At 34.9% G+C, this 22,136-nt stretch overlaps 1 protein-coding gene across 2 annotated transcripts; it reads left to right on the top strand.

Annotated features, from left to right (window-relative positions):
- Positions 1 to 3,845: 3,845 nt before the first annotated feature.
- LOC126821091 (presenilin-1) lies at positions 3,846 to 21,001 on the top strand. Of its 2 annotated transcripts, none has more exons than XM_056100834.1 (10): positions 3,846 to 3,941; positions 7,598 to 7,832; positions 8,490 to 8,707; positions 9,347 to 9,488; positions 9,730 to 9,797; positions 10,716 to 10,936; positions 11,495 to 11,593; positions 12,654 to 12,995; positions 14,359 to 14,471; positions 15,782 to 21,001. In XM_056100834.1, the coding sequence occupies exons 2-10, from the start codon at positions 7,647 to 7,649 to the stop codon at positions 15,935 to 15,937; spliced, it is 1,545 nt and encodes a 514-aa protein (XP_055956809.1). In that variant the 5' UTR covers positions 3,846 to 3,941; positions 7,598 to 7,646; the 3' UTR covers positions 15,938 to 21,001. The 2 variants fall into 2 exon arrangements, with proteins under 2 accessions (XP_055956809.1, XP_050405360.1); XM_050549403.2 differs by having other exon boundaries at positions 3,853 to 3,941; positions 7,601 to 7,832.
- The last annotated feature ends 1,135 nt before the right edge of the window (positions 21,002 to 22,136 follow it).

Below are 22,136 nucleotides of genomic sequence, written 5' to 3'. Positions count from 1 at the left end.
GTATTTTAATCAGATTGGACAACACTGAAACCAATCTGGACAATACTGAGGAACTATCACGGCCATGTACAACACACGAGGAGGGACACCTGCCCAACCTCATGGGTTTTCTCTGGGTCCTCCGGTTTCGTCCCATAACTTAACAGTCCCAAAATAACATAGTTTGTGTTGAGTTAATTCGTTTCTTTGCTTTTTTTAACAATTCTTGTAAAATATCCCATATCCTGCATTTTATTTTTGAACGGTAATTCATGATTTTTTATTTTTTTTAATGACAGACACAGAGATTAAATGAAGTTAAAAGAGAGGAATTTGAATTATTAGAAACGCAGTCATATCCATTGAGAAATTATTTAATGAAACATGTGATGCCAACGTTAACCCAAGGTCTCATTGATTGTTGTAAAGTTCGACCTGAAGATCCTATTGACTACTTGGTAAGTTCTTAGCTTGTGGATATACTTCATCAGTTTTTGTAGCTTGAAACTTCTGGCATCAGACATTACATTCTGGACTGGAAATAGTGACTTTAGATGTAACTGACACTAATGAATAAACTTTCCAACAGTGATGCATTAATCAATAAAAATACTGAAAAAACACAAATCTGTTCTGGACAAGACAAGGAGCAGGGTTATCTGCCCAACCTCCCACTGCTAAAGAAATAAATTTGTCAACCTTTTTTCATATTTCCTTAACAACCAACACACTGATCAGCAGTGAATATTCGCTAGTCCGCTAGAGCCACTCATAGGGATGACATCAATGCGACTTATTGAGCCCCCAATATTAATTTTTTACCTTCTGCAAATTAAATTCTAGAACATTTTTTTTTAAACATAAGAAAAATAATTAAAGGTGTTTCAAGTATATTTAGTAAACAAATATTTCCTTTTTAGTGTAAATGAGTATTAAAATGAGTAAAAGGCACCATTCTGCCTGGACCAGTTACATCTTCTGTAAACAATGCACGCGTGATGTGATGTCACGTGATAAAGCAGTCATCTTTTACAGAGCTTTTAGTCTTCACAATACCTCTATGAAACAGATTGAACAACCAGAGGTTTTCAGATATTGCTTGGAAATGCTATGGTTGATTTTACCTTGGAATGGCAAATAATGTTTTATAACATAATTTTTTATTCTTTGAATTTTTTCTTTTCAGGCTGAATACCTATTCCAACAGAACCCACAAGTAGATTAAAAAGCTGCTAAATAATTAAAATTTCCACAATTTTATAGCCAGAAATCAACAGCATTATAATTCCATCTTCCCTAGTATTCCATACCTGAAAACAGTTTTAAATTTATAACCAGCATTATAACACTGGCTTCCTAACTGAAAATGTTGGATGATAATGGATAATACCTGATGTCAATCCTCTTTCAAAAATAAAAGATTTATATGAATACATTCAACTGATACAGCATTAAAATTATTTATTTCATTCTTTGTGCACAGATGTGTTGTCTTTATTATTTGGAATTTTTAAAGTGTTTTTAAACTCAGTCTTATTACATTAGGAATCACAGATGTTGAGAGGGTGTTTTCCATAATGAAATATGCTATGCTTCTAATTTTCAATAAATGTACATGGTATGTTTCTAATTTTCAATAAATGTACATTATGAGAAATATCAATGTGCTAATTTAATTGTTAAAAAAAACCTGAGTCTGTACTATCATAAATATTGCCTTTTAAATGTACATAAGCCATATTGTATAAATAATTCCTTATAAAGCTTGTATCTGTGATGTAATATTTTATTGTTGTTTGAAGTCGTATAAAATCATTTAATTCCTGTATACAGTTAATATTATATTTATTATTTATGTTTTTTGTAATATATGGAATTTTATTCTATTTATATTTAGAAAGAATAAATTATTCAGTAACTTCATAGTTTTGTTTTGTCTATGTGTATTGTGATAGACATTTGCTCTTTGCAAACAAAATCTAATTTTTTGTGGCTTAAAGATACATTATGAGAGATTAGATAAAGAGCTGACAGTTCTCACTATAATAGTTAAATAATAGATAATGCAACCGGAATATGCTGAAAATTTCAGTCAAATTACTTCACTCTCATTTTAAAAACCTTGTAGCCTCGATTCTTATTGTTGCCAAAAATAAAAGTCTTGATTATCCATTTTTGGATTTAATCAACAATGGCTGTTGTGAACAGTAGATCGAATTCAAATCTAATGAAAATCGGAAGCATCAGATGGCATTGACAGTTGATTATGGTCTTGTCATGTTAATAAATTTATAATTTATACATTTTAAGCCTAAAGAAATACCTGCAGTAGGCAGATTTAGCTCTTGCATAATGCATGTTTAAAATGCTAAAATGTAGCCTACTCAGATTGATTATTAATCATTTGATGAAGAATAAAACAATATATCAATGATGGGTAATCTCCAGACATGGATTCAATCGGTTTTCAAGAAGAGACACATCAAATGATTTTTCCCAACACTTATAGCATTAATGATCGGAAGACATTGGGCATTGTATATTATTTAAGCACATGCATGTATTTAAACATACATTATGCAAGAGCTAAATCTGTCGATTTCAGGTCTTTCTTTAGGCCTGAAATGTTATCTAAATTATTAATTAGACATTAATTAACCTATCCAGGCCATAATCAACTCTAGATGGCAGCGCTAGCCTGCGATCTTTGGTGGATTGTAAGCCAATTTACTGCATAACTTTCCTTCTCTATTAAACGATTAAATGGATAATCAAGACTATGCTGTTTATCGTACTGACTTTAGTAATGATGACCGAGGCTTATGGGAATTTCAGTCGCTTAGTTCTCGGTTCATAGTGGTTCAATTTGAATGAAATTTTCACCAAATTGCCTTTACATTATCTAGTTTTTAACTATTATAGTGAGAACTGCCAACTCAACTCGTTACCAAATCTCCCATAATGTATCTTTAAGCACATGCATGTATTTAAGGTAACAGCACATGAGTTATGAAATGCAGGAGGATGTCCCAAATTAACATTGATGATTGAGCAGTTCCTTCACAAAAAAATGAAATAATGACCAAAACAACTGTTATAAACATCTTTGCAGGCCGCATACATTACAAGAAAACATTTGCCTGGACACCGGCATATTTGCCTTCTCATCATCAAATTCTAACTATCAAGGGTTCTTATTTTTGTCAACTGTTAACAGCAGAAAACAAAATTGGGTGGTATTTTTTCATTATCACTAGTTCTAAAGACATAAAAATGTCCAACAAAGACCAGATTTTCATCCTGAAAAAAAACCCAATTCAACATATAAAATCCAACAAAATACACAATTTATTTTTTAACTCTAATCGAAGCAGTATAATCATTGTAGCAGTTTCATTACCACACGGTTGAACTACCTTTTTGCATAATTTACTAGCTAGGCAAGCTTGAAATAATGATAAATGGGAGACAACTCTAATTATCAGTCCCTGTTGCAATTAAGTTCCATATTCTAGATTCAATAATCTTTCTAACCAGATTGTTTTGGTATTATACAATAAAAGAATATCTATTTATATAATCTAAACATCTAATGCAATGAAAGTACATGTAAGTAGTCCAAATTATAATGGCAGCTTAAGTTAAAGTGACATTATTTATAAAGTGACATGATTGGTCTAGACCTATTTAAAAGAAATTATGAAAAATTGATTTAAGTTACTTAAAATCATAGATATTGTATTATATCAAAATTTCTTGTCACAAACCCAAGTTTACTAGAATCCGCGACCACAAAAAATAAATAAATAACCCAGCTAGTGAACGCACCGGCACTTTAAACACGTGACTAAAGTTTAGTCATTCAAGGGGGGTAATTTACTTCCGGATTTACTCCTTAAAAAAAAAGAAAACAACGATCATGTGGATGTTTTAATCCGTGAAAACCAATTTAAAACCACTTAGTAAGATATTTTTTTTATATGTAGAGCAAGGGAATGGTTGTCGGCGTTTCCATAGATGGACTAAAAACCATAGATATAAATTTCTTTCTTTCTTCACAAGTGAATGCTTCCGACGGCGCCACAGCTCACTGGGTTTCACTTTTTTTTTTTAGCGTCTCATATTAGATCTACTTGTCATTATATAATTCTTGTTGGATGAAGGAGTTGCGGTACTCTCAAATCCTGAGGGTAATCCAAAATAAGGAATTAGTCATAATTTACTTGTATTTTTAGATAGTTCTCTGCAAAGAAGAGTAGTAGCCTATCCAAGAAAAGATTAAGATTTCAATTAAAGTTGGAAGGCACTTAATGAAGAGGACTAGTGTAATATTTCTAGAAATTATTTCCTTGTTGTGTTATTCCTGTTCTAAATATAAAACATGTCTACTGACATAATAATAACTACTGTCTGAACCAAGGTAAATTATAAACGGATTTCTTCGATTGTGAACAAACTACTGAATAATTGTTATTAAAAACTTGCCTGTGTTTGAAATCACCTCCGGTTGAATAAAATCCATTGCACAATTAAATATCCAAACCAAAACAAAAGTTCTCTCTTGAAAAATCAATGTTTTTGCTTGTATTTTCGACAGTGTCCATCACAACATTACACATGTCACGTCATGAGCTAAACCATCATAATATGTTGAAGGGGGGTAAAGGTTGAATCACGTGAGTTGTAATAACAACAGCGCACGACCGTTTCGAGTTTATCAACTGAGACAAAGACATTGATTTGGAAACAATTGATTGTCAGTCTACTAAATTTTATTCACAATGAATATATCACCAATTATACAAATACTCGTAAATATAATATTGTTTTTCACCCCTGTATATATAATTGTATATTGGATACATTGCCTTGTGAATTTCAAAACAAAACCGGGAATTTACAAAATAATTGTGTTACTGATCACGTACGATTATAAATTTTTCTAAACAGTTTATTGCACACAGGAAATAATATTCAGAGCGAAATAGAAAGAAACTGAACTATCTGCCGATAACTTAATCCGGTGTACGGTATGATTAATTGTTGGTAATAATATTTGGTATTTATATAAAAAAAAAAAATAACGTTATAGGCCTATACCTATTCAATGATTCAATGGCCTCGGCTATTAATGTTGTCTAGGCAAATGTAAAATACATCGGCATTTACCTCGGCTACAACAGATTGCTTAGGTTAATTGACAGGACTGCTTAAGTTCATCAGGAAATATTAACCAGCGGCTGCCAGGCAGGATACGCCCACATTTTCGAGAGATGGATAGAGAACAAGCTAAAAAGAAATTGATGTTTCCTACAATCAAGGGAAATAATTCAGTAAATTACAATTCGATATGCGCAAATATCAAAAGGAACCGAGATCCTTGTGTTATAAACTTACATTTCAAGTTTCAACAAAATCGGATTAAATTTGTGACCTCTATAGGGTCCACAGCCTTGATATACCATATTTTTACGCTATTTGAGAACGAAGGGCGGCCATTTTATCCGTCAGTTTTGGGCCGATGTTCACAAAATTCGAACTCAGACTTACTTAGGGTATAACGGTGATATAATAATACGTTTTTTTTTTAAATCGGATAAAAATTATGACCTCTATAGGGTCCACAAGCTAAAAACGCGATTTTTCGTACAATCAGGGTCCATAATTCAGGAAGTTACGGTCCGATATGCGCGAATATCGAAAGGAACCGAGATCTTTGGGTTATAAACTTACATTTCAAGATTCAACAAAATCGGATAAAAATTGTGACCTCTATAGGGTCCACAAGCTAAAAACGCGATTTTTCGTAAAATCAGGGGCCATAATCCATGAAGTTTCGATCCGATACATGCCAATATCGAAAGCAGCCGAGATCTTTTGGGGATAAACCTATATTTCAAGTTTCGTCAAAATCGGATAAGAATTGTGACCTATAGAAAGTCCACAAACAATTGTGGACGGACGTCCGGACGGACAGGGGCGACGGCATAATAAGTCCACATGAAAATGTGGGCGTATAAAAATATTCAAGGGTGAAATTAATTCAAGGTCAGTAAAACAAATATAATTTAAACGAAATAATCCCACCAAACTCTCTAACCAAATAATTATAATACAAGAGGGAAACAAAATACCGGACCACGGGCGTATATATGTTTTTAAACGCCCAAACTCATTACTGGGTTCCGAGAGGAATAGCTTATTCATACACAACCGTTACGACAGACAAGCCTTGCTTTGACCCCCTATACGAAATGATATATCCCAATAAGTGACGTAATTAGCTTCCATTTTGGTTATTTCTCGGTATCAAAGTTTGTGATGAGTTCAATTTTACAAGAGAGAACTTTTTTATTCGCAAGGACATATAGTTGTACAATGGATTTTATATAACCGGAGGTAATTTCAAACACACGGTTAAGTTTATAATAACCAAAGTATAGTAGTTTGTTCATAATCGAAGAAATCCGTTTATTATTTACCACGGTTCACACAGTAGTTGTAGTAATTTATTACTCTCAATATTGAGGAAGCAAGTATATTGTAGCCTCATGGACTTATATTATGGTAGGCCTATTAATAAATACATGAGGTTCATACTCCTAGCTCCCTTGTCAGTGATGCAGGACAGAGGGGCTGACAAGGAAAGCTGTCTAGTCGTTCGGATGGGACGAAACAGCGAGGTCCCGTGTACACATTGACGTGCACGTAAAAGATCCCTTGGCAGTTGGAATTCGATATAAGAGTAGGCCGTAGTGCCGCTGTCCGGGCAAAATATCCCTCATAGCACACTGTATGGCGTATGCCCGTCTTCATTAGCCCAGGTTAGGAGCAGAAAAGTAGGACGTTAAACTCCATTTCATTTCATACTCCTAGGACCATGGTAGTTATTGATGCAGCGGTTCATAGAACTGTGGTAGCAGTTAAAAGGGCCAATCTCGATTATATTTTGGAGAACAAGACTGCTTAATTTTGTGTTAAAAACCTTTAGAATCATCTATCTTAGGGACGAGTAACTACCTCAATATATGGGTTGGGTTAGGTTTAGGGTCTGTCATTGAGTCAATTGGTATGGTTTTGATTCCCCGCTTGTATGTGACATGGTGACAAGGAGTGGAGTCACCTGTCCAACATCGTGGATTTTCTCCAGGTCCTCTGGTTTCCTTCCACTGCTAAAGATCCCTATGGGCAAACAGATTATTAAAATAAAATTGAACCATATATTTGTCCCGAAATGACCTAGTTTGTGTTGAGTGGATGTTAAACTCTCTCTATCTCTCTATCTCTCTCTGCTCTATGGTCCATAAACATGTGTCCTATATCCCATTTAGATTTGAATAAATCTTCATGTGTATCTGATGAAGGTCAATTGAGAATAAAACATATGATTAAACACCACTTACATGTATACTGTTTATTTCATTATATGTTCTACACTTTTTCTGATCCACCCAGTATCTTTAGATTGTCAAGAAAGCAGACTTCATGCGGATATCTTCCACCTGTCGAACTAGCTTTTAGCAGTTGTTTCTCTAGTTAAATCATCATAAAACTATAAAATAGTCATATCACATTGACATCAAGTATGATATCAAGTTTGTTAACATTTTTCTTCAAGTAGGTTTTGCAGGACATGAGAATATTTACGACCGGTATAAAACGACTGTATGAGTGGTAATAACGAGAGCAGCAGTTCAGGTGGTAGTGGTACACCCACTGAAAGAACTGGACTAATGTCAAGCTCAAGCTCAGCACGGCCAGCGAATCCAGAGGCTAGTGGAATATTCAATAACTCTTCAGCCGTAGGAAATTCTGCACCTCTTTCTGAATCTCGTCAGCTAGATAACAGAACAGTAAGTACAAGTAGCTGGGGAATGGCTGCCAGAAATTTTTTAACTTTATGACACATGTATAATAGGATAAAGGGAAAAATTTTGATTATCTTTTCTTTTCCTTCATATTTAAATCAGACTTGTTAATAGGATTTTTCTGACAATAGCTCATACAAAAATCTCTAAAATTGTATTTTGTGCATTTTTTGTTAGTATTAATCAGGAAAAAAACATGTTTTTTTCTGTGTACATATACACAACAGGATTTCATTATAATCTGAGAATGTGTAGCTAATTGTACTGTGCTTGGTTTCTTGTGCAATTATCCTTTATGGTGTATTATATGTATTGGAGGACAATCTGCCAAAATAATCCCTTTAATATTATGATATTCATTCACAAGCTAGTCATATACGCCTGTTGGTAGAGAATGTTTTCAAAATTGACGGAAATTGCTCAGAAATCTTGTGTCAATTTACAAACAGTAAAATTGTATTTTTTCCCCCACCCTATTTTCAAACATGGCTTCCAGCAATCAACGTTGTACAGATTACTGCACAAATACAGACGTGCACAAATACAGCACAAACTAGACAAACTTCAAATAAAATATGTCAACACTAAACTTCAGTCAAATTCAATCAAACTGTAAAACTAAAACTTTTTTTTTTTTCAAAGGAAAATGGACGATACAGACGTCAAACTGATAACACCAATGAAAACTCAAGTCGACCTTCACCCCAGAATAGTGGAGTTGATGAGGAGGAAGAAGAAACATTTATGTATGGTGCTAATAATGTGATTATGTTATTTGTACCTGTAACATTATGTATGGCCGTAGTTGTTGCTACTATCAGCTCAGTTACATTTTATTCAGCTAAACCTGATAGCTACCTGTAAGTTATAATATCATTAGATTTCTCTCTGTTTTTAAATCATCTGGATTTATGGCAGATATACACAGCCTACACAGGACCTCGGTTTTTCGGACAATCTGGATGAATAGACACTTTTCCTCGTGAGTTACGCCAACTTGCAACACTGAGAAAGGGAAATCAGTCTAAAAAATCCAGTGTACTCATTGGCATGCATGTAAAAGAAGCTTTGACAGTTGAAATGCTATGACTGTCCAGGCAAAATTTGCCTCATAGCACACTTGCACTGCATGGCATATACCCGTCTTCATTATCCTGTTGTACGTGACAAGGAGTGGGGTCGCCTGTCTAACTTCGTGGGTTTTCTCTGGGTCCTCCAGTTTCGCTCCTCTGCTAAAGACCCCTACGCGCCAACGAATTATAGAAAAAAATTGAACCATGTGTTAGTCCCAAAATGATCTAGTTTGTGTCGAGTGGATGTGAAACCCCATTTCTCTCTCTATCATTATCCTGGTTGGTTGATTTACATCATGTTTGCCCTTTGTGCATTGCACACTATATAAACATGGAATCCTAGACTTTCTCTGAGATTTTTTCCTGCCATATTTTTCCTGTTGTATATTCTTTTTAATTAAATATTTATTTTGTTTTTCTATACAGAATCTATACACCATTCCATGACCAAACAGATAATACAGGAACCAAACTCTGGCAATCATTTGCTAATGCATTTATTCTACTTGGAGTAATTTGTGTTCTTACCATAGTGCTACTTTTACTTTATAAATTCAGATGTTATAAGGTAACTTGCGCTACTTTTACTTTATGAATTCATATGTTATAAGATAAATGTATATTGCTACTTTTACTTTATTAAAACAGATGTTATAAGCTAACATTGCTTTATCATTTTGTCCACTAAAGAATTATAGATGAATATTAGTACTTTTATCTTTTTACCTGAAATATGTTAACCCCTTAACCCAATACTTTCTCTTGATCTCGTTCAAAGGAATTAACTCCTTTAAAATTCTATATTGTAGGTAATTCATGGTTGGTTGATTGTTTCATCTTTAATGTTACTATTTTTATTCTCTTATATATACTTAGGGTAAGTCAATTTATTATTATATATTCCGGTCCACTGTGGTCGAACCTATTGGTAAATAGACTTTTGATTGGAATCCCCTGTGTCTGAATTCTGGTGGGGACGAGAAAATCCATCATAGACTTATTAAGTTATACCTAGTTAACGCTTTTCCACACATTTAATAATAATGTGTATAGTCATTCATATTATGGGGGAGGGGGGCTAAATGGTTAGTACCGGCGCTGTATCATAAAGTCAACTGGCATGGTTTCGATTCCCCGGTTGTATGTGATAAGGAGTAGGGTCGCCTGTCCAACCTTGTGGGTTTTCTCAGGGTCCTCCGGTTTCCTCCCACTGTTAAAGACCCCTACGCGCAATCGAATTATGGAAATAAAATTGAACCATATGTTACTCCGGAAATGACGTAGTTTGTGTCGAGTGGACGTTAAACCCCATTTCTCTTTCTCTCTCTCATTCATATGGGATGAAAACTCAGTACACATTGGTGGCACATAAAAGAACTGGTGGCTGTTGGACTTCTGAAAAGAATTGGGGTAAACGCTGTAAAATCGTCATCTGTTGCAAAAACCTTTGTTTAATCATGCACACATCTGTTTCTTAAAAATAATAGAATTCCTGGCAGTTTGATCTCAGACCTCTCAAAATACATCTGCCTTGCATCGCACCACATTGTTGTATGTCTATATTCTGTGAAGTATAGGAGGAAGTGCCACCATCCAGACAAAATTCTTTTCCCTTGCATTGTACACATAGCAAACATGAATTGCAAAATATATCCCATTGGTTTCTAGCTAATTTCTGTAAAGTATTAAGAGCATATAGAAGGAAATGCCGCCACCGAGGCAAATTTCTCCTCCCATGCATTCATTACATACATGACTATAAAACTTAACCATATTGGTTTGTCTCTATTTTCAGTGAAGTATTAAGAGCATATAATGTACCTATGGATTATGTAACAGTTATTATATTAATGTGGAATTTTGGTGTAGTTGGTATGGTGTGTATACACTGGAAGGGACCTCTAATATTACAACAGGCTTACCTTATAATGATCAGTGCTCTAATGGCCTTAATATTTATCAAATATTTACCTGATTGGACAACATGGGTTGTTCTTGGTGTAATGGTCGTTTGGGGTACGTATGTTCTTTTTGTCTATTTCTTCTCTTCCCTTCTTAACGACGGTTCATTTGTCACCGGATTCAGCCGTTCATGAGCGAATTCAGCTATTCATGACAGAACTCGGCCGTTCATGACCGGATTCAGCTGTTCATGACCGGATTCAGCTGTTCATGACAGGGTTCGGCCGTTCATGACTGGATTCAGCTATTCATGACAGGATTCGGCTGTTTATGACCGGATTCAGCTATTCATGACAGGATTCGGCCATTCATGACCTGATTCAGCTATTCAAGACAGGTCATTCATGACGGGATTCAGCTGTTCATGACAGGATTCGGCCGTTCGTGACCTCATTTAGCTATTCTTGACAGCAGCTTGAAAGCACAGGATTGTTGTGTAACTAACTGATGAATCGCCCATGAGCTAGAAGTTGATTTCCATCCATAATTAAGAAAATCATCATACCTGACATATTGGTATTGTATAGGTAATAATATAAGTAGTTTATATATGTGAATGCTGGTGTTAAAGAAAATAATATAATTTAATAAGTTATATTTTGTTATTTACAGATCTGGTAGCTGTCTTATGTCCTAAAGGTCCATTAAGGGTGCTTGTAGAAACAGCTCAGGAACGAAATGAACCAATCTTTCCAGCTCTTATCTATTCCTGTAAGTATTATTGCTTAAAGTTACCAATCTTGAACTTGCTTTTGTTTGATGATATTGAATTTTTCATGGCTAATCCATGTTAAAATTGATTATTTACATTTAATATATAAAACAAAACAAAAACAACAACAGTAGATAATATCCCAGCTGGATTTTGGATCAAAATATACTCTTAAAAAAAAGTAGGAGATATTGAAATGCAAATACCAATGCAGGTTGCGATATGATAAATAGTCATGGACATTTGACATGCTTTGAGAGTATGTTCACAGATGAAGAACTTATCGCCCCAACACAACCACTGAGCTGCACGTGCGACACGCAATAGCGCCATACACGTGGGAGGGGTTCATTGTCAAATTTGACACTTCAAGGAAGGGTTGATGAAAACTGCCTCCTGCTGGTTTATCTATCCATTTTTGCTTTCCTATCAGTTCTTGCATAAGATTTACTGTTTAGCGTATCTTTGCTTTAGTGTGTTACGTTTAATTTGATCGGGAGGCGTGTTCATCAACGTCAACTAACAGCACTGCAAGAATTGGCTGTGGCACTGCAGGAGGAGTGGGTCAGATTGCCCCAAATCATGATTGGACGGTTGATTAGGAGCATGCCACGACGAGTTGCTGAATGTCTGAGGATTGGTGGAGCAATTACTCATTATTAAGACAAAAATCAAAAACGTCCATTTTCACTTTTGACGGTGTTTCTCTTTATGGGTGAAATGGGGCCGTCAGATAAGCGGCCCATATGAACTGTTTGTGTTTATGTGTAGGAAAGTGGCCCGTTATTAACATACACTGTTTACCTCTAATAAAAACAGCAGTGCATTTCCGCAGTTTTTTTATTGTTTCTGAATATCCCCTACTTTTTTTGAAGGGTATATTTTGTCCATCACTTATCGTGCCATTGTCTGCAGAGGATGCTGAATTTGGCAAAATTTTCAATTCATTATATCTTTGTAAAAAGATATTCAGCTTTCACAATATTGTAGTTACAAAAATCATTTGAAAGTTTAATATCTGAACTTGTTTCATTAATAAAATTTGGTTATAATTTTCAGCTACCATGATGTGGAGTTCTATAGGAATGGCGGATGAAGACCACAGCAAGAAAAACAGAAAGAAAAGTGAAAGTAGTAACGTAACAGAAGAAACAGGTACTAGTGAGGGTGCGGGGGGAAATGATGAAGATGATCAGGAAGGGGGATTTCCAGACCATGTTACAACTAGCCGAAGTGCTATGACATCAAGTACCGAATCGACTCGAGCTAGAAGTGCTGTACATGCACTCGGAAATCAAAATAATTTTACGACTGTAAGTGATCCTGATAGACCAACTAACGCAGAGCAACGACAAAATCAACAAAATGGTTCACAGAATCCTGCACAAGATGATGAAGAACGTAAGTTAATTTTTAATTATACGCCCACATTGAAATGTGGTTGTATATTGTTGTCGGTCCGTCCTTCGGTCCGGTGTCCACAAGCAATTGTGGACGCTCTATAGGCTAAAGTTAATATCAGATTGACTTTAAATTTATACACAGTGTTTAAGGTCATGAGACCAAGAAGCCTATTGATTTTCAGCGATTTTCGATAATTACTGCCAAAGTTATGGCCCTTGATCACTTTGAAAATCTTGTGACGCTCTAGAGGCTAAAGTTATCATCCGATTGACTTCAGATTGATACACAGAGTTTAAGGTCTTGAGACGAACAAGTATATTGATTTTCAATGAATCTTTATGACTTGAACAGCTAAATCCATGATGTTAAAAGTTTCGTATACTAAACGTTAGCATGGGGCTGAACTTTATAAAAACCAAACAAATTCTAATGGTTTTCTGATAATTACTTAATGAGTTGTTACTCTTAATCAGATTTTAATGTATTATAAATGTTTCATTACTGAAATAAAAAGTAAAAATATGCGAAAACTCTTGTTGACTGCCCGGATGATAAAGCTGCTGTGGGCGTATATTTCGTTGCCTGGCAACCTATCTTTAAAGAATTTCTTGATGGTAGATCTAATAGTTGGGAGCAATGGTGGCTCTAATGCAGGCTCACTAACCAAGGGGTGGTGACCAGTGGTTCCATGTTCAATCCTGGATGTTGACTGAGATAGTTCCTCATAATTTTACATCGGGTTTCCCACTTGTCAGTGGTGCAGGACATAGTCATTCAGATAGGATGAAAAACTCAGGTCCCCCCGTGTTGATGTTAAAGAACCCTTGACAGTTGGAATAAGATAAGGCTGTTGCTGCTGCCTGGTCAAAATATCCCCCTAGCACACGGCGTAGCGTTTGCCCATCTTTATTAGTCCTGTTAGTGATAGTCAACATTCCATTACCATTACCCCAGTCCCAGTACTGCTGTCTATGGCTTTATAGGGGGGTTGGGTCGTCTAGTGTTTTAACACATGCGCATGAAATCACATAATCTGTCATTGAGTCAAGTAGCGTGGTTTCGATTCCCTATTTGTACGCGACAAGGAGTAGGGTTGCCTGTCCCACCTCGTGGTTTTCTCCGGGTACTCCAGTTTCCTCCCACTGCTAAAGACCCCTACGCGCAAGCGAATTGTTGAAATAAAATTGAACCATATGTTAGTCCCGAAATGACCTTGTTTATGTCAAGTGGACATTAAACACCATTTCTCTCCCTATGGCATATGTCTCTGCTTTGCGTGGCTGTCGTTGCCAAATCTTAAGACACCTATTTGTGGTCTGAAACTAGATATTTTCTGTTTATTCTGTGATGTTATTTACAGGTGGAGTAAAATTAGGATTAGGTGATTTTATATTTTATGGTGTATTAGTGGGTAAAGCGTCATCTAATGGTGATTGGAATACAACACTTGCTTGTTTTGTTGCTATTCTTATAGTAAGTACATTTAACATCTAAATAGATCAATTCAACCTATTTGACCGATATTTCATCTATATTTTATATGTTATGTAGTAATGTATTATTATTGTCAGTCCATCCATCAGTCTGTCGGTTCCTTCAAACGCAATTCTTGTTAACACTTATTAACACTCTGTTAACACGATATTTCATCTATATTTTATATGTCATACAGTAGTGTATTGTCTATCCATCAGTCTGTTGGTTCGTTCAAACACAATTCTTGTTAACACTCAATAGATCAGACTTTTTGTGACTTATTGTGGTCAAACTTCCTGGGATTTCTCTGCCTTGTCTTAAGGAGGAACCATATAGATATTAAGAGTTGTGCAACCATTTGTCAATGAGTTATTGCCTATGTCGCTCAAACATTGTAAAACCTCTACAGGTCAGATTTATTTTTCAAACTTACTTGGGTTGTTCAGATTGACTCTGAAAACTCGAATGTCATCCTTCAGATTGTTGCTGGTGGGCATAAATATGATGCCTGGCAACACTGGGGAGATAATCAGGTATTTTACATATTTGTTCGATTTTACATATTAGATTTGTTATTTGTTCTATTTTCCGTGATATTAAATTTGTTCTATTTTACATGATATTAAATTTGTTATTTGTTCTATTTTACATGATATTAAATTTGTTCTTTTTTTAGGGGGGTTAGATGGCCGAATGGTTAGCATGTGCGTGCTGTATCACGAGGCCTGTCATTTAGTCAACTGGCGTGGTTCCGAATCCCCAGTTGTACGTGACAAGGAGTAGGGTTGCCTGTCCAACCTCATGGGTTTTCTCCAGGTTCTCTGGTTTCCTCTCACTGCTAAAGACCCCTACGCGCAAGCGAATTATTGAAATAAAATTAAAACCATATGTTAGTTCCGAATGGACCTAGTCTGTGTCGTGGAAGTTAAACCCCATTTCTCTCTCTCTCTGTTCTTTTTTACATATTAAATTTGTTCTATTTACATGATATTAAATTTGTTATTTTACATATCAAATTTGTTCTATTTTACATGATATTAATTTTCTATTTTACATGATATTAATTTTCTATTTTACATGACATTGAATTTGTTCTATTTTACAATACATGATACTATTTGTTCTATTTTACATGATATTAATTTTCTTTTTTACATGATGTTAATTGGTTTATTTTAAATATTAAATTTGTTCTATTTTAAAAGATATTGTTCAATTTTACATGATATTGTTCTATTTTACATGATATTGTTCTATTTTACATGATGTTGTTCTATTTTACATGATGTTATTTGTTCTATTTTCAGGGTTTATGTTTTACGCTGTTGTTATTAGCAATATTTAAGAAAGCATTGCCAGCTTTACCTATATCTATTACATTTGGACTTGTTTTCAACTTCGCAACCAGTGCTCTCGTACGACCATTTATGGACAGTCTGGCCAGTGAGCAGGTGTACATATGATTTGTATAAAGGGAACAAAGGAATCATTTATAACTTATTGTATCGTATATTTTTGTATTTTTCACATTGGAACAAGAACCATTTATCATGTAATGCTTTAACCTGATTATATTTTGAATTTTTGTATATGTTTTCATTTTCATTTACATGATGTAGGATGTTCACTGTATCCAAGTTTGCTATTTCTTTATAACAATTTTGTCAAGTTGGCCTCCGGATCCATTCACTTGATTTGATATGTTATTTGTTTATTGTTTGAAACGTCTGTGTATATTGTATGTCTTGTTTACTTGTGGTGCGGTCCTCCTGTATTTACGATTAGAACAGAGTTACAGTGAAGCCCTTGTATCTTCTATACTAATAATTGTGACTGTCGTTTGTCTGTCTGTCAGTTGAGGGTTGGCGGCTACACTAGGGCTGTCCTGAGGCTGAAATTTGGGGTATAGGGGTAGCTCGGATGGGGGAGTAACATAGGCCTGGTGGCAGTGGACTACCGCTTCCGGATTCAGAGTTATGCTAAGCGCCGGGTCATCAGCTGGTGTAATATATATGTCACTTTAAACAATATTTTAAAACTATAAAGCTCACCTACATGACATGATTACAGGATTATAAAGGAATTAACTTATAGATATCAGACCAATAACTACACATGGCCGCCATTTTCCTTCAATAGATGATCCTTATCTAACTTATTTCTAGCATACCCTAACGTAAAGAAAATAAACATTTCATCAAATTCATTGAAACCTTATAGAGTTTTTAATGATTTGCTCTAGAGTGGGACTCATTAAGCAAGGATTATCCAGTCCTGAATATTAGTGGGAGATAACCCCTCGTACTTTCCAGAATTTACCAAGAGGTGTGATCAGATGTAAGGATTATAATTATAGTGCAGCTCAATTGTGATTATGTAACTATGTTAAATAAATAATTTTGTCAAATTTTTGGACTTTTTTTTGTACTATAAAAAAAAAAAATGATTGCGCACAAATCTGAATAGCAATACTTTAAATTTAATAATGTTGAACATGAACATTAAGCATATACAGGGGTCTTATTCACATATACTTATTCTAAAATCAATTTTAAGAAACAGACCAGGGCCCTTATTCACATAAACTTAACTGAGATAAAATCCAAATTTTAGTAATTTGATTGGATAATATTAGATTGATTTTAGTGCTTAGCCAATCAAAATTGAGGTATCTACTAAAATTTGGATTTTATCTTCAGTTAAAATTTCGTGAATCAGGGCCCAGCTCATTGGCTGAGCACTAAAACCATGGCACAGAATTTGCCTCTCGGTCAATGAAAAGGCTGGATACTTAAAATATTAAAGTTTTAGTTTTCTTGAATAAGACTCCCCAGATATTTTGAAGAAAAGGTTACATCTATCATTTGACGATCATTAGCCAGTCTGGATGTCATAAACTCTTTATTGGGTGGCCAACACATATTTCAATATTGATTTCAGACTCTACAGAACAATGATTATAATATAATGTATGTCCCTAACCGTGCTAGTAAAATTTGGGAATCATTGTGTCTGAAAACTGAAATATCAATATATTTTTTTGAGTTACTGAAATGTGTGTAAAATTTGAATTGAGCATTGAAGAGTTTATGGCCCTGTGCTTACAATCATGTAAATTATTTACTAGTAATTGTGTAGTAATAATATTTATAGTATATTATGGTTTACTAGTAAATGTATATGTAGGTTATATATATATATATCATACATGTTATTTTTGTTGGTTAAAAATTATATACTTTGATTTTATTATTATTACAATGTGCTGGAAAGGTTTTATTTTATATATAAACTCGACATGTCATCATATGATGGTCAACCTTTCTCTAAATTTTTGCGCGCTGTATCATAAGGTCTGTCATTGAGTCAACTGGCGTGGTTTCAATTCCCCAGTTGTATGTGACAAGAATTAGGGTCGCCTGTCCAACCTTGTGGGTTTTCTCCGGGTCCTCCGGTTTCCTCCCACTGCTAAAGACCCCTACGCGCAAGCGAATTATTGAAATAATATTGAACCATGTGTTAGTCTGGAAATGACCTAGTTTGTGTCGAGTGGACCTTAAACCCCATCTCTCTCTGAAAGAAAGTACCTCTTGATATCACCAATGGCAATAGACCTTTCAATATGGCATCCAACTTTATTTGACATTTTAGGGCACCATGAAGTGCAAATTTTACATGCCATATATCAATGAATACTGATATGCATATCCTTTGCCTTCTTATTGAGGCATTAAACAGATCATATCTTCCACTGGGGGTGGGGGTGCAGTCTAGCAGCAAAGGCACTGCACTCTCAACTAAAATCAAGAGATTTTTCAAGCCAGACTCCCAGATGTCAGGGGTAGCTTTTGATAAACTGACAACAAAAGTGCTATCTAGTCATTTAGATGAGGCAAAAAACCAAGGTCTACCCAAATACACTGCTATCTGGATAAAATTCTCAGACCCTTGTTATGGACCTGGGCCCTTTTTCTCGAAATCTTAACTAAAGATAAAATCCATATTTTAGTAGATACTCCAGTTTTGATTGGCTGACCACTAAAATCAATCTAATATTATCCAATCAAATTACTAAAATTTGGATTTTATCTTGATAAAATTTTGTGAAACAGGCCCCAGGATTTTAGAAACAAAAAGTTGGAGAATAGAAAGAGTAATTGAGATTTACCTGTTATAAGCCTATGGTTTGAATATAGATACAGGTGAACCATCTCCTTTGATATGTAAAATATAGTAATTATAACAAGTATATCATTGCTCATTAATTATATTGTATATAAATTGTATAAATAAGAAGATATATTATTTCCTTTTTATATGAACCATTATTTTCTTTAAGGACTGATTATACTCAAGAATTATACCAAGATTAGTTTTCATTTGATTACTAAGTAATGGGGCTTTCCCAGATAGATATGAAAGAAATCTAGTTAATTTTGTGGACCCTAGACTCTGTGGGGAAAAGGGGAGGGTGTCCTTTTAAGTGTCTCTAATACTAAAATTGTCCAATAAAACCAAATAGATGGGCCCCTTCCCCAGTGTTCAAATATGTCTACGGCCGCGATCTTAATCCCATTCAACAATGTAAAGCTTTCTGATAATTTTGCATATATTGACATAGTTTTCATGGCAACCAGATTTCTTGAGAGTATGGTATATATTTGTCTGGATATGTTTTCAAAGATCCTAGATAATCCAGTCACATAATGTCTGATAACTGATCTGAGTTAGGTAAATCTATTTTTATTCAATCTGATTAAAACACAGATCCTATTTCGTTTCTTTTCTATAGTTCAAAATTTCGTTTTCCTTGTTTTTACTACACTAGGATCTGGAATAGTTATCATTGACGTGTTCTGAATAGTGTGAGATATTAGCCAATGAAACAGTCTGTTACGTTGAGCTTTAGGCGTGTTTTGCACGGAACTGAGGGTAATCCACTAGTAACATCAATGCTGATTGGTTAATCAAATGTCAGACGTCATATGGTCAATAGCTGCTCGTATGACCTCTGACGTGACGTATCGCAACAACCGGTCAGATCTTCATGTAGTGTAGGCCATCGAAAGTATAAAAAACGAAACGAAATATAGATCTGTATTTTAATCAGATTGATTGTTATTTAAACCAACTTGTATTCGTATATTTCTTCCTTCGGTGCTGCTTCATATATTATTGTAGGTGGTCCATTTCATTTGCTTAACTGTACAGCTTATTTTATGATTTACAAGTTTCTATAATATTGTGTTTCCTCATTGAATACTGGTTATTTATCTTGCCCATATATAGACATGTACATAGAAGATATCTGATAGAAGGGATCTTTATTATATCAGATGTTGGCTTTAGGGGTCGCATTTAAGGTTCTGTGGGTACTGACTGTGAAAGGTCACCAGAATAGATAACTTGAATAATCTAGGAATAAATAGTTTTGACTGTGCTCATCTTATGATTAATAAAATGACACATCGTTTGTGATGTCAGAACAGGAACTGTCAGTTATTGTTAATAAACAAGAAACCAGTGTGCTATGGTAGAGAAATTTAGTTACACAGGACGTTGAATGCGGCTTTTCTTTGTGCTGTATTTTGTTTGGGTTAATGTATGTTGTACTGAACATTCCTGTGCTATATATTATAAGATTGCTGTTTTTATCTTTTGGTTTTTTTATGTTCTGTATTTAATCCTTGTCAAATGATGGTGGTCACAAATTATATATAAAACTTTCATATTTATACATTAGTGAATGATTCACTTCAAGCTCTTCATTCACTGTGATGGACAACTTATGTGCTTGCTTTGTGTAATTTATAATAGGAGTAGGTTTGGGATGCCTGTCATGGTGTAAATTGTTGTGGCTGCCTAATTATTCGGTCTAAATTACCTTAATTAAGAGTTTCCGCTCGAATCTCTCTACTTGTCATATTTTCTATTTGCAAACCATAATGATATTTTGAGACTCGAGTTTGTAAGTGAAAATATGACTTGTCACTTATTTCGAGAGGAATTTTCATATCGTAAACTCTTAATTGCCGGAAACACGGCACCATCATATAGGATTGTAATTTGGTATCACGGATTTCCTTAAAATCATGACCAATTGCTTAGTAATTCACTTCGTTAAAATAAAAGTGACAGTTTCTTGTAGAGAATATATGATCTGATATTAAGATACCGGTATTGCCAGAACAATTTTTGAAGACGTCTAGAACATCCCCGTGGTTTCTAGCAAGCTTCATCAACTTCCGGTCATGAAACGCTTATTCCGGTTCTCCAGCTTTATTCATTTAAACAGATCAAATTTTCGTTTTAAATTTGGAAGAAACTGTCACTTTAATGTCTGGGGAAATAAAATCATTTGAATCATTTTATTGTACTCAATCAATCATTGATTATATTTAATTTGGATGACTATTTCACAGTATCTCACATCCCAGACTATGCAAGAAAAAACAACAATAACCATTTAATTATTCTATTTATAAAACAAAATTAATTTCAGTAAATAAATATTAATATACGCTAAATTAGGAGATTTGTCCTTTATATTGTTTCTGTGGGGTGACAAGAAGATTTAGGCCCGTTTCCCATGCGTTTTCGCCAGCGAAAAAGTCGGTATAATGCAAATGTAATGTGGTCGTTTCCATGTAACCGGCGAAAACGCGTCATGGGAAACAGGCTTTAAGTTATCAGGGCGACCTTCGGTTGCGCGGATTTTCGTACTACAATGTATAGTTCAACATGTGGTCGTGACCAGCCATACCATAAGTCAATAGAGCACCGTCGAGATAGTTTAGATAGTGTGCTTGTTTTCGTTAGGATGGGATGAAAACTGGAATATACCCCTTTAAATGTAAATATGATATTTGCCCTATATCTTGTTTCGGCGAGGATAACAAGAAAGGGAAAGTTCGAAAACTGGAATATATCCTTTTAAACGTAAATATGATATTTGCCCTATATCTTGTTTCGGCGAGGCTGACAAGAAAGGGGAGGGACGAAAACTGAGACTACCATGTAAGTTTATAGTACGTAAAGAAACCCCCGACAATTTAACTTTGAAGACAAGTAAGCCAACCGCCACACCCAAAATGATCAGGTGACATCGCTTTCACGTATTAAAAAAATTCGAAAAGGAAAATGCGTCTTTTACTTGATAGAATAAGACAATCTTCATTCCAGAGAAACTTCGTTATCTCTGGTAAAACCCACTGGCCATTAATCAGCGTGAATTCGGTTGTTTAGCTCCGCCCCCCGTTGCTACTGATTGGCAGGATTTGTTACAATGACCAATGAAATGCTGCCGATCTCTGGGATCGAGATTGAGAATAAGATTCAAAGATGTAAATGACGCAAATTATCGTTAGCGTCGACTTGCAATAGTAATGGAGGCTTACCTTCAACGGAATAATTCCGACCAGATCATGACGGATAAACCCACCACTGCACAAAAGGTACACAACACAGTCCTCACGAACGTAGCATAAAGTGAAAACGGAACGAACATAGAGGTGCACCAGAACATAGATAAACCGGTGGGTTCGTTTTGCCAAAAGTTGTACAATAGGATAATGACAGTAATATAATCTTAAATACGTAGATATATTAATTTTACTTCGTACCAGTAAATCAGGAAGCATATTTCTTAGTTTTAAAGAAGCC

Source organism: Patella vulgata, chromosome 5 (genome assembly GCF_932274485.2).
Source record: "Patella vulgata chromosome 5, xgPatVulg1.2, whole genome shotgun sequence".
Lineage (NCBI taxonomy): Eukaryota > Metazoa > Mollusca > Gastropoda > Patellidae > Patella > Patella vulgata.
Note: the sequence above shows the minus strand (reverse complement) of the source record. Positions and strands in the feature narration are given on the sequence as shown.

What these genes read in the sequence shown, in the direction of transcription:
- LOC126821091 (XM_056100834.1), top strand. Translation starts at nt 7,647, where the DNA reads ATGAGTGGTAATAACGAGAGCAGCAGTTCAGGTGGTAGTGGTACACCC. An exon ending in GTCAGCTAGATAACAGAACA is followed by an intron (nt 7,833 to 8,489) that starts GTAAGTACAAGT and finishes TTTTTTTCAAAG; the next exon opens with GAAAATGGACGATACAGACG. An exon ending in ATAAATTCAGATGTTATAAG is followed by an intron (nt 9,489 to 9,729) that starts GTAACTTGCGCT and finishes TCTATATTGTAG; the next exon opens with GTAATTCATGGTTGGTTGAT.